The 12,145-nt window shown below is 53.6% G+C and overlaps 1 protein-coding gene across 12 annotated transcripts in view; it reads right to left on the bottom strand.

Moving 5' to 3' along the window:
- The window catches only part of KMT2D (lysine methyltransferase 2D), a 44,882-nt gene that overhangs the window by 2,939 nt on the left and 29,798 nt on the right, over positions 1–12,145 (bottom strand). For 5 of the 12 annotated variants that reach the window (XM_063593534.1, XM_055095691.2, XM_055095689.2 and 2 more), the window contains exons 33-48: positions 9,243–12,104; positions 8,961–9,101; positions 8,669–8,836; positions 8,348–8,507; positions 7,464–7,539; positions 7,124–7,299; positions 6,891–7,021; positions 6,070–6,202; positions 5,864–5,991; positions 4,244–5,384; positions 2,891–3,027; positions 2,659–2,789; positions 2,138–2,185; positions 675–960; positions 366–439; positions 129–237 (exon numbers count right to left, since the gene is read on the bottom strand). In XM_063593534.1, the coding sequence (XP_063449604.1) occupies positions 129–237; positions 366–439; positions 675–960; positions 2,138–2,185; positions 2,659–2,789; positions 2,891–3,027; positions 4,244–5,384; positions 5,864–5,991; positions 6,070–6,202; positions 6,891–7,021; positions 7,124–7,299; positions 7,464–7,539; positions 8,348–8,507; positions 8,669–8,836; positions 8,961–9,101; positions 9,243–12,104 (5,901 nt within the window). The remainder of the gene's footprint in view (positions 1–128; positions 238–365; positions 440–674; positions 961–2,137; positions 2,186–2,658; positions 2,790–2,890; positions 3,028–4,243; positions 5,385–5,863; positions 5,992–6,069; positions 6,203–6,890; positions 7,022–7,123; positions 7,300–7,463; positions 7,540–8,347; positions 8,508–8,668; positions 8,837–8,960; positions 9,102–9,242; positions 12,105–12,145) is intronic. The other 7 variants (XM_034935938.3, XM_034935936.3, XM_055095692.2 and 4 more) reach the window with 5 other exon arrangements.

The following is a 12,145-nucleotide window of genomic DNA, read 5'->3' as shown; positions in this document are numbered from 1 at the left end:
GAAGAGGGGAGGCCAGAGAAGATATGATCTGAGGTGCCCAGCCTAGGAATCCACATTTAGGGAATGGCAGAGAAGGGGTGAAAGGAGGAGGAGCTGCTTTGTCTGTCACTCAGGATACTTCCTCTCACCTCCTCTCCTTTGGGGATTCGCCGGCTGGAGATGATGATGATTTTGTCCTCTTTGTCAAATGTCACGACTTCAGCCACACAGTTAGGGGCACAGGAATGGTTAATGTACCTGGGCAGTGGGACAGAGTCAGGGATGTCAGGCAACTAACTTGGGACAATTTTGATTCCTTGTTCGTCTATCCCCCAGAGTGCCACTCTCAGGGACCACTAAATCCCTCCTTCCTCGTCATCTCTCACCTGGCAGGGCCGCCGGTCAACGTAGCATCAATCACATGTTCATTGTTTATTCGGAACATGTAGATGCCTCGATTCTAGAAAGGCAGAGGTTGCAGAAGAAGGGACAAGAGTATCAGAGAGTGGCAGTGGTGGCTGTGGGATCAGGTAGGAGACTCAGGCAGTGGGGCTTTTGTTGCATGTTCTTCATTTCTCCTGCCTTTCCCTTCTCCCCACCACAGCTTTCCTCCTGTTCTCCTGTGACCAATACTGCCCTTGCTCCTTGGTTGAGTGCGGACTATGCACCACAATGGCCCCTCTGCCAGCTCATACCTGCTCTTCGTAGATTTTCTCCCGCCGGTTGGCCACCTCGTTCCGAATGATGGTGCCAATGTACTCGATAACCATTGTGTGCTTTTCTAGGTCCTTGGCTGCATAGAGCCCCAGGCCCTGGATACGGGAGCGAGCCAGGTACACGTTGTTCTTCCATTCGGTGCGCAGCCGCCGGTACTGAGATGACTTGGAGTGCACAAACTGCTTGCTGTAGGGGGTGTTGGTCTCGCCTGTGAAGGTGCTCTGATATGCCTTAGACATGCTGGTGCTGTTCAGGGTATGGGGCCTGGGAGGTGATATAATCCATGACAAGACAGCTCTCCCTCAGACCAAGTACACACCACCCACCTCCTCTGCCACCTCCTGGGATGTGCAACACACCAGTTAGGGGCGTGTGCTGCTGGCAAGCACTGGAAGTGCAGCCTTGGGAAAGGAGTAGAGGCAACTGGGTCTCAGCTCTGGTGAGGAAGCAACTAGCTACAGGGACCCTTCTGACACCCTGGGTGGCACAGAGAGCCCAGGGTGAGGGGTGGGGTGTGGAAGGAGATGGGGGGCACCAATTCCCCTACACTGAGCCTGTTCTCCCATCTCCCACTTCCTACCACTCTCCTGCCAAACCATTCTCAAGGCCATGCTCCTCTGGGAAGTTTTCCGCAAGCAGCCCAGGCCTAGAATTTAAGCTGATGGTTTGCTTGAATGTCTGAATCCTACCTCCTGCACATACTGGAAGCCCTGAAAATGGGGACTGTGCCTACCACGCTGGGCTAGATTTGAATTAAAACTGGCTGTGAACTCACAGCCTAAAGGTGGTATCCTTTCTTCGGACTGTCCCCTTCTCTGACATAACATTGGGCTCTGTGCAGATGGCTCAGTGCAGGGGAATGACAGCTGCCTGGCAGGATGCCTTTTACCACCTTAGGGCACCAGCCAAATTCTTGCCATCCCAGAGCAGTGGTTTTCAAACGTTTCTGGTTCTTTTTTTATTTAGCAGAAATCTTTGCTTTTTTCTTTAACAAAATGTTGACTGGAACTCCAATACATAAACTAGATGACAATGGAGCTCTTCTGGTTTAATCCAATTTGGGGAAGGAAGAGATATGCATGGGAAGGAAAAGTTCAACCCATCAGTTTAAGTGATCCAGGACTTTTTGGAACACATGCACTCACAGTTTGAAAACCACCATTGCAGGGCATCAAGGACAAGGCTGGCTAGGGATAGAGAGTCTCTGACATTCTACAACAGCCTAGGAGCCACCAAAGACCTTCGAGAAAGCCCTGCTACCACAGATTCTGCCTCCCTCTACCCAGGGACTAAGGTCCCTGGTACACAGAAAGAACAAGGACCCGCAGTGAAGAAGTAAGGGTCTGGTCCCAGCTGTGTGACCTTTGCCTAGTCATTTAATCTTTCTGGGTCTCAGTTTTCTCAGCTGTAAAATGGGGGTCATACCACCTGCCCTACCTACCTCATAAGGTTGTTGTGAGGATCAAATGAGATAATGGATGTGAAAACGCTTTGAAAAAAAAAGTATAAAGTGCTATACAAATGTAAGGTTTTATTATTTTTCTATTATATCTCTATTTATTTTTGACACCAACACTCATGGGGAAGGGAAGGTGACCCTAGCACCCATGGGGTATCTGAGGTTTGGGAGAATCACAAGCCCTCCCCCAGAAGTAAAACAGGAGAAGAAAGAGGTGACCAAGTCCCTTATATATTTCATAAAATTTCACCAGTTTACCCATTACCTCCCCAGGGTGCCCAAGATAATTCTGTCCTATATCCCAAGTGCATCTGAGCAGGTTGGGAGAGGAGGAAAAGGATACCCTACTAATACCTGCATGCCCTCTAATTAGGAAGTCTAAGAGTGATTCCCCAGTTTCTCCACGGGAACTCTGATCTGTATCCTAAATCCTCATAATGGGACCAGAGGATCCCTATCAACACCCACACCCACATCCCTTGGCTCCAGCATCACAAGCTCACCGTTTGTAGTGTGTGAGGATTTTAGGCTCTGATCGGGCACAGCCAGTGGGGTTGATCATGAGTGGCAGCTCCATAAGGGGGTGGCGCCCATAGCGGAATAAATAGTTTTGACAGCTCTCCACCCCGGGCAGCTGTGGGCACAGTTCATACTCACCTTAGCCTGAGTTTTTTTGGGGTTAGGCCAAAGTTCTCAGTGCCCGCCAAGCCCCCCAGCTCCCAGCCCCTTCCTTACTGATTCAGCTATGCGAAGCACGGCATGCACCGTCAGCCCAAAGAGCTCCTCGCCCTTCAGATACTCAGGGAAGAGTCGCAGCATGTCAGCCTCTTTTCTCATGGCAGCCACAGGCTCAATGATGCGATTCCACACGGCTAAGAAGCAGGGAAGAGAGCAGTCCTCAGAGGCAACTTCTGCTCACTGACCTCCAGTCCCTAACCCCAATCCAGAACCACAGTTTTCTGAGGCCTTCAAGCCTCCCTATCATGAAGTTGTGTTGGTCTTCCAGATCCTCTCTTGGCTTCCTAGTCTCACTCTCTCTTAAGAAGCAGGAGGTTTCCAACCCCAAGGGGTCATCACAGAGCCTTGAGATACAAACCCAGGGCCCAGGAGACCCAGCATAGGCCATGGAAGGTCCCTAGTGAAAGAGCAGGCATGCTTTGGAGTTGGAAAGACTTGGGTTCAGGTTCTAGTACTGGTCATGAGACCTTGAGCCAAATACAGTCACGTGCAGCTTAACAAAATTTCATTCAATGAGGAATCATATATACAACAGTGGTCTGGTAAGATTATAATACTGTACTGTATTTTTACTGTATCTTTTCTATGTCTAGATGCACATACTTACCGTATGTTACAACTGCCTACAGTATTCAGTACAGTTACATGCTGTACAGATTTGTAGCCTAGGAGCAATGGGGTATACCGCAGAGCCTAGGTGTGTAGTATGCTACGCCATCTAGGTTTGTGTAGTACGCTCTATGAAGTTCACACAATGACAAAATCACCTAACAATGCATTTCTCAGAATGTATCCCTGTCATTTAGCATCTGAGACTCAGTTTCTTTATGAACAAACTGGGCATAATCGTAGTATAATACTTACCTCATAGGGTTGTATGAAAAAAATAAACTACACAAATCACTTAGCTTAGTTTGTGGCTCACAGTACACACTCAAAAAAAGGTACCTGCTCTTACTGTTATTTTATCATTAACACTAAAACTAAAATCAAAATAATTCTGATTTCGTCCAGGGAAAAACAACCTCAAGGAACTTGGTTAGGATTAGGTTGGGTGAGGCAGATGATAGTCTCAGAACTGTTTCCTTTTGTTCCACTGGGGATAGCAACAGAACTAGAATATGTGAGATTAGACCAGCAAAATATTTTCAACTACAAGGGAATTTAGGGTGACAAGAGAGGCTCAAACACTTTCACTGGAAATTTTCAAGAGACCCCCTGCCTGCCTGAGGTGGGGGAAGGAGGATCACTCACATAGAAGCTACAGGTCCTCTTATAGACATTGTAACAGTGACCCTGGGAGAAACTTTTCCCATTCCATATTATCCATTTCAAGGGCCCACTGCTCACCCTGGGGAGAGGCGTCAGTGAAGACCAGGTCCTCCAGGCCCTGCTCGATGACTTTGATTACAAACTCCGGCCGCCCGTTGTTCTCACCAATAGAACAGCGATAGCAACAGCGACGATTGTTGGTGCGGAGGCTCCAATAGATGCGCGTGGCCTCGTAGCCCACGGGATAGAGGGCAGTGGCACTATGAAAGTCAGCCATCTGGTGAGGCAGCAGCTGTCCGATGGCGTGGAACACAAGGCCCCCCACACGGAACATGTGCAGCCGTTCTCCCCGCTGAATGATGCTAGCGATTTGCTTCACCTCGTCCCGCTCAATGTAGACCCGCCGGAAGACAGCAAAAGAGCTCAGCTCTTGCTCACAGGGCCCCTTGATCTTATGCATTGGACACAGCATGGTCTTGTCCTTGAAGAACATGCACTTGGCACGGATGGCACAAGCAAAATGGTAGACATTGGGGCAACGCATGCGATTGCAGCTGCTGGTGGCACCAGTTCGCTGGCACAGGGAGCACTTGGTTAGCAGTCCTCGGTGCAGGGCAACCTCCACATTCATCAGTGCCCCGCCCTGGGTCTCATACACCTCCGTGGACCAAAGGGCACAGTTGAGGTGCACCCACAGGTCCAGGTCCAGGTTCAGCAGACGGGCAGGCCCATCAGTGGCCCCGTCACCCTCCTCATGACAGAAACAGCAGCGACGCATGTCTCGCGGTACCTTGTCAGGTCGCAAGGCTGTGCCAAGCTGCTCCATAAACTCTGCCACTTCCCGCTCATCCTCCTGCCGCCCACTGCCCTTCTGGATGGTCAGCAGCAGCCGAAGCCGCTTCCAGCGCACTCCTTTCCATTTCTTGAGGCGAGGAGGACGGGAATCTTCACCTTCTTCAGGGGGCCGGGCACGGGGCTTGGGTCGGGCTGATTCAGGGGATGAGGCCAGTGGCAGAGGTGAGGGGACGGGTGGCTCAGCCAAGGGTTCGGTGGGAAGTTCAACCAAGGGCTCAGTAGGGGGACTGGCAGGAGAAGGTGCCAAGGGGGAAGGGGGCGGGGAGGGTTCTTCAGGAGGTGGGGCCGAGAGCTGTCGCACATCCAGATTGGAGACATTGTAGGTATAGCTGTGCTGAGTGGGTGGCTCTGGGGCGGGGCTCTCCTGTAGGAGGGTGCCCTGTATCATTAGTGCCAGCTCCTCATCTAACTAGCTCCCTCCTTCCCCTCACCCATATCCCACCCTCCCAAAAGGCCTCCACATTCTTTGCCCTAGACAGCCTCTTTTTTCTTTTCTTTTCTTTTTTTTTGAGACACAGTCTTGCTCTGTTGCCCAGGCTGGATCCAGTGGCACAATCTTGGCTCACTGCAACCTCTGCCTCCTGGGTTCAAGGGATTCTCACGCCTCAGCCTTTCGAGTAGCTGGGATTACAGGCACGCACCATCACGCCTGGCTACTGTTTTGTTTTTGTTTTTAGTAGAGACGGGGTTTCGCCATGTTGGCCAGGCTGGTCTCAAACTCCTGGCCTAAAGTGATTCACTCGCCTTGCCTCCCAAAGCACTGGGATTACAGATGTGAGCCAACGCGCCTGGCCGGCAGCCCCTTTTTTCTAACACCCACCCCTTTTTCTCCCCCAGACCTACCTGTTTCAGGAGGCTCAAGATGTCTAGTTGGCTCTTCAGGGTATAGCCAGGCAACACTGCATCAAACTGCTTCAGCCAATCAGGGCCAGTGTCTGGGCTCTTGCCTCCCAGACCCTTTTCCTTCCCACCTGCAGAAAGGAGTGGATCAGAGCCTCCCACCAGAATCACTCCCCTCAAGTCCCAAAGGGCTTCCCTGCCACACTCACCAGGACCCTCAGCTTCCCCCTTCTTTGGCTCAGTGCCTGCCCGGGCGGGGCTCTCTGGGAACAGCACCTCATAGGAGTTGGGGATCTTCATGCTCAGCAGCTCCGCCACTGCCACCATCACGCCATTCAGGTTCTGCCAGGGCCAGGGAAGGGATGGAAGAAACATATCAGCCAAGTGTCTGAGGTGAGCTCTACTACCAGCTGGGTGGGGACAAGGACACCTAGAACCCACTCCCCAGGGTAGTTCTATCCTATGTCACCCAGCTCTTTTCATACACTTCCCTCACAGCAGCCTTTCCCAAGCTACGCTGTGGGCACTGACGGGAGCTCCACGAAAAGGGAACTACATCAACTACATTTAGGAAATGATGCATGCTCTATCCATGACTTGGAGGCTCATGATACACGTTAGCAAATTAAAAGGACCTGAGGACTCTTGTAGTAAAGAAACCCATATTGTCATTTTAACTGTGTTTTCCAACTTTCTTTGACCACAAAAGCCCGTTAATATTTTCAAAACAGCTGACAGAGTCCCACCAAACATGACTGGGGCAATGCTGTCATGTAGTACCTGTGTCATTACACACACAGGTGCTCCTTAGTTGTTGACTTGTCTGTCTTTACCATGGGACTACGAGCCCCGTGAGGGCAGGAACCATGATTCATTTACCCGAATCTCACAGCCTCTAGCCCAGGCTTTCACATACAATAGGTACTTAGTACATGTGTTTGAACGACTACATTTTTCCTTATCCAGACAAATTCCAGGGACTGCCCTCTGATCAGGTTCCCCTCAGCCTCGAGGTACCCCTAGGACACACCTTGGCTGCAGCAGCAGAGACTGTGAGCATGACTGACACCTCACTTCCTTTGCCCTTTTCCCAAGTTGTGACAGGCAGCTTTCCAGGGACCTCCAGGTCAAGGGCCCCATAAGGTTTGGTATCTGGGAAGACTGAATGAGAAAGAGGAATTTGTGTAACACTTGGCCGCCTCTCCCCCAGCTTCGGACAACCCAGGTGAACTGGGCCTGGCCCACATCCAGAGTAGCACATACCTGGGATGCTGGCCCGAGGAATGAGGGGGATGACAGGGGAGAGGGCCCGGTCCTCTTGCTCCCACCGGCCTGAGCCCAGATGAGGGAAACGAGGGGTCTCCTCCCCCAAGATGCTCTCAGGGGATGAAGCTGGCACAATGCTGTCAGGAGAATCGCTATCCTCATCACTCTCCATCCTGGGGACCAAAAGTAGACATTTGTTGCTACAGCCCTGCAGACTCCCCTCCCAAATTTAGAGATGAATAGATGTCTTACTTGAAATCTCCATTGGCCAAAGGAAATATGAGGCAACCTGTACCCCACCCTTGTTCCTCATCCCCATTTCCGGCCCCGCCCCTACCTGACATCCTCAGTCTGATTGTGAGGGGGTGTAGGCAAGGCAGCCAGCAGGTCTAGACTCTTCACCTCTGAAGTATCTGAGGGGTGGGTAGGGAGAAGAAAAGTCAGGTGAGGGTGGCCAGGGCTGATGGTACCTTCTCCCAATATTTTAGGCCTAGTTAGCATGAGATCTCAGCTATCATGATTAGCTGTCCTCCCACCTACCAGTTTGGGGCAAACAAGGTATATTTATTGAGTCTGTCCTGCACGCCAGGCACTGTTGTTTTTTTTTGTTTTTGTTTTTGTTTTTGTTTTTTTTCCCGTAGAGATGGGGTCTTGTTATGTTGCCCAAGCTGGTCTCGAACTCCTGGCCTCAAGCAATCCTTCCATCTTGGCCTCCCAAAATGTTGGGATTACAGGCATAAGCTACCAGGCCTGGTGGCAGCTGGCTTTAGATATACTCTTTGGAGTTTGTTTAGTCATTTAATAACTCCATTAGGTGAGTACTACAATAGCCATTTTACAGTGAGGAAACTGAGGCTCACACAAGTCAATCAAGTTACTTGGATACAGTAACACAGTTGAATGAATGCAGGAACCAGAATTCAAATCCAGATCAGAGTCTAGCTCCGCACTCACTAAAGCTGGACTGTTCCTTCTATACAAAGCTTCATAAAAGATGCTCCCTGCCACCCACCTCTCCTATTGCATTTGCTCTAGACTCCAAATGTCCATTCTGGCCCCCAAGAAATCAGTCCTGAAGGGGCCCTTCCTACCTCAGGTGCCCTGTTATGTAAACACACAGGACAGCAGGCAACCCACTAACTTCTAAACTGTACAGCATACTAACTGGTTTGGACTCCAGCTACCAAACTCCACCAGGGGTGGCATCTGCTCTTGACTTACCCCTCAGTGCCCTTTCACTATCCCGGGCAGAGGCAGCATCCTTGGGGTGCTCCCCCAGCTCTTCAGATGGGGTGACGCCATTCACCATCTTCTGCTGCACCGATGGGGGTGGGGTGGGGGGCAGCGACGAGGGTGGTGTCGGCGGGTTACTCAGGTTATTCTGAGGGGTGGGGGGTGGGGTGTTGTGTGCAAGATGGCATAGGGAGACTGATATAATCTCCTGGCCCCACTCTACGTCAGCAATTCCCTCAAGTTTTCTATTCCCACCCTCACCTTCCCAAGAACTTCACTATTCCCAAAAAATATTGCCATTTTTCTGACCTTGGTAAGCAGCTGGGAATAGTAGTCAGGGCCAGTGGGCAGCGCCCCACTTCCAAAGGCCCCCCTCAGCTGGCTCTGCCCATTGACTGGGCAGCCACTGCCAAAGGGGGCAAAGAGGCTAAAATTGGTGGTGATAGCAGGCTCCGTTAGGGGCAGCAGGGACAGCTCCTACAAGGGGCAAGATGACAAAGTTCAAAACCTGCAGCCTTTGCATCGCTGTCTTGCACAGCTGGGGGACAGGGTGCCCCCTATCCTGGGATGGGACCAGGGGGACTGTCTCCTAGGGGGTCACCTGTTTCAGCTGTTTCAGCAAGGCCTCGCTGGCCCTGACCCCGTCCTCCTTCCGCAGCTTCTTTCGGGAGCTCACCAACCTGTCGCTTGCCTTCTGTACCCGCTTGGGCTTCGGTGTCAAAGGCTTCCTTGCTGCTGCATCCTAAGCCAAATAAGCCCATTGAAGGCTGCTACCCTCCTCCTCAGAGCCCTCATCTCTTCTGTCTGACCCAGGCTCACTCATTCTGCCCCCCGCTGGCTCTAGGACCCACTCTACCTGCTCCACTCTACCCAGAGTACTCACCTCCTTGTTGCTGGGGGTACCCTGTAGTTTCTGCTCCAGCCCAGCCAGCTTGCTGTCAATGTGCCCGTTGATCTCAGCTCGCAGCCCCTCGGACCCCCGCCCAGTGCTGAGTTGCACATTCTTTGCCCGGAGTAGCTTCTGCAAGAGCAGATGCCCAGCTTCTGAGCGAGGGCCTGCCAGCAGGAGGTGGTTGCTGGTTCCTGGTGCCCCTATTGGCTCCCCATTGGCCTCCCTCTTCACTGACTGGGCTCCCAGGGCACATGGCTCTTCCCGAGGTTCCTGCTTGATGCTGAGTTGGGATGCCTCAGGCACCACCTGTCCATTCACCTGGTCCAGATGCCCAGGTACCAGGCTGCTCTGCTCTGGCTTCTGGGTTTCTGCTAGGTTGTCTGGGGGATCCCAAGGTCCCAGACCCTTGCTAAACAAGGTATCTGCAAGCTGGGCAGCAGCAGGTGACACCCTCCCAGGAGGCGGCTCCAAGGTTGGCCCCTGGGGTTTGGGGGTCCCTGGATGGGTGGGAGGGAGCTGGGCCTCAGTGGGAAGCTGGGAGCTGGGGGAAGGTAACTGTGAAGGTCTCTTTGGCTCTTGAGGGCTGGATGGTGGAGGTGTGGGATGGACAGGGCCAAGGACTGGTCCTGTAGATAAGGCTCCTGGTGGGGCAGGGAGCCGGGGTGGGCCCTGAGGTCGAGGCCCTGCCCCTAGCTCCTGAAGGGGGCCTGTCTGTGGTCCAGGGAAGCCCCCAAGTTGAGGTTGGCAGCCCAGGAGGCCCTGGAGGGGAGAGGTCTGGGTCCCAGGCTCCTGGTAGGGTGGGGTCTGGCGTACTGCCTGACTCTGCTGCAGCTGCCGCTGCATGAGGAGTGCCTGTAGCTGCTGCTGCTGCTGAGGACTTAAGTGCCGCAGCTGTGGGTTTTTGGCCAGGACTCCTTGGAGCTGTGCTCGAAGCTGACCCACCGTAGGCATGATTCCAACCCCAGGCAGACCCTGCCCAGACTGGAGGACAGGTCCTGGTTTGGGAGGTTGTGGCCCTGTATTATTTTGCATGGGCCGCTCTAGCATGGGCTGTTGGGGGCCCAGAAGGTTCTGGGTCATGGACCCAGGCTGATCCCCTAAGGAAACAGAGGGCTGAGCCAGCAGGTGGGGCACAGATGAGGCCTCAGAAGATGATCCACTGCCTAGCTGCCCATGGCTTCCTCCACCTGCTGTGTGGAGCAGGCTAACTTGCTGCTGCTGTTGTCCTGGAAGCCTCAGAGGTGGCTGCAGCTGCAGAGAGCTGGGCTGAGGCTGGGGCTGGGGTTGGACAAGCAGGAGTTGTGAGTCCCCAGAGAGTGAGGGCTTTACCTCTCCTGGTTCAGTGGCCATTGACTCAGGGGTAGTTCCTATTGCTAACGGCCCTCCCTGATGTGTAGAGGGCCCCTCAGTGGCCTCTGAAGAAACGGCTGGGTCTACGGTGTTTTGTTCCTTGCCCGTCAGGAGGAGGGTTGGACCCAGGGCTCCAGGGCTAGAAAAGTGTTGAAGAGGCTTTGCTGGCATGCCAGGGCCAAGTGCCACTTGCTGCTGCTGTTGTTGCTGAGGAGACAGTAAAGTTCGACTCTGGTTTAAAAGGCCCATCTGCTGCTGTTGCTGCTGCTGTTGAAACTGCTGCTGTTGTTGTTGCTGTTGCTGTTGTAGCTGCTGTTGCTGCTGTTGAAGCTGCTGCTGCTGTTGCTGTTGCTGTTGTAGCTGCTGCTGCTGTTGCTGCTGCTGTTGAAGCTGTTGCTGCTGCTGTTGTTGAAGCTGCTGCTGCTGTTGCTGCTGTTGAAGCTGTTGCTGCTGAAGTTGCTGTTGCTGTTGTAGCTGCTGCTGCTGCTGCTGCTGAAGTTGCTGTTGCTGTTGCAGCTGCTGCTGCTGCTGAAGCTGCTGTAAAGAGCCCATGGGCTGAGCGCTCAGTTTGGGCTGCCCACTGTGTGACATCAGACTCTGCTGAAGATGGGACAGCCCTGCCATGGACCCTTGCTGTTGGTGCTGTTGTTGCTGCTGCTGCTGCTGGGCTGTGACCAGCCTGTGTCCCATAAGGCCCTGACCCTGCTGTGCCAGCTGGGGGGAACTGAGCACCCGGGACTGGGTCATAAGCACCTGTCTGTGAGGGCCCTGGGGGCCCAAAGCTCCAGGGTGCTGCTGCTGCAACACAGCCACCTGGGCAGGGCCCAGCATGCCCTGGGGCCCCTGGGGTGGTTGAGGGGACAGCTGCTGGACCAGGAGGCCTTGGTGGCTGCTGGGAGGCATAAGGCCCTGGGGCTTGGGACCCAGAGCTTGGTTTGTCTGTACTCCAGGACCCTGCTGCTGTTGCTGCTGGATTGCCACCTGTCCTAGAAGGTGCTGCTGCTGCTGTTGCTGCTGCTGCTGCTGCTGCTGCTGCAGTTTCTGGGCCAGCTGCATACGTTGCTGCTGCAGCTGCAGCTGCCTTTCCTGTAAAAGCCTTGAATCAGGTCCGAGGCTTCGAAGAGCAAGGTTGCCAGGGAAGAAGCCCCCTGAAGGGCCAGCCAGGGATCCAGCCCCACCAGAATGTTGCTGTTGCTGCTGTTGGGCCAGAGCTGTATTAAGGAAGGGGCCACCAGGCTGTCCAGGTAGGGCCATACCCCCAGGGGGCAGGCGAAGACCTCCGGCTTGCCCACCCGGAGGCCCCTGTGGTGGCTGCAGCCCATGGCCAGGGAGCAGCTGACCAGGGAGCTTGGTGAGCAGCCGGGGACTCTGGGAAGGGCTGAGAGCCAGCACAGCTGAGTGTTGTTGCTGTTGCTGCTGCTGCTGCTGCTGCTGCTGTTGTTGCTGCTGCTTGTTCCGATATTCTGCCATGAGATTAGTGTGCTCCTTCTGCTGTTTCCGGACCTAACATGGGAGGGTCGGAGAGGTCAGGCTGGGGCATGCTC

Source organism: Pan paniscus, chromosome 10 (assembly GCF_029289425.2).
Source record: "Pan paniscus chromosome 10, NHGRI_mPanPan1-v2.0_pri, whole genome shotgun sequence".
Classification (NCBI taxonomy): domain Eukaryota; kingdom Metazoa; phylum Chordata; class Mammalia; order Primates; family Hominidae; genus Pan; species Pan paniscus.
Note: the sequence above shows the minus strand (reverse complement) of the source record. Positions and strands in the feature narration are given on the sequence as shown.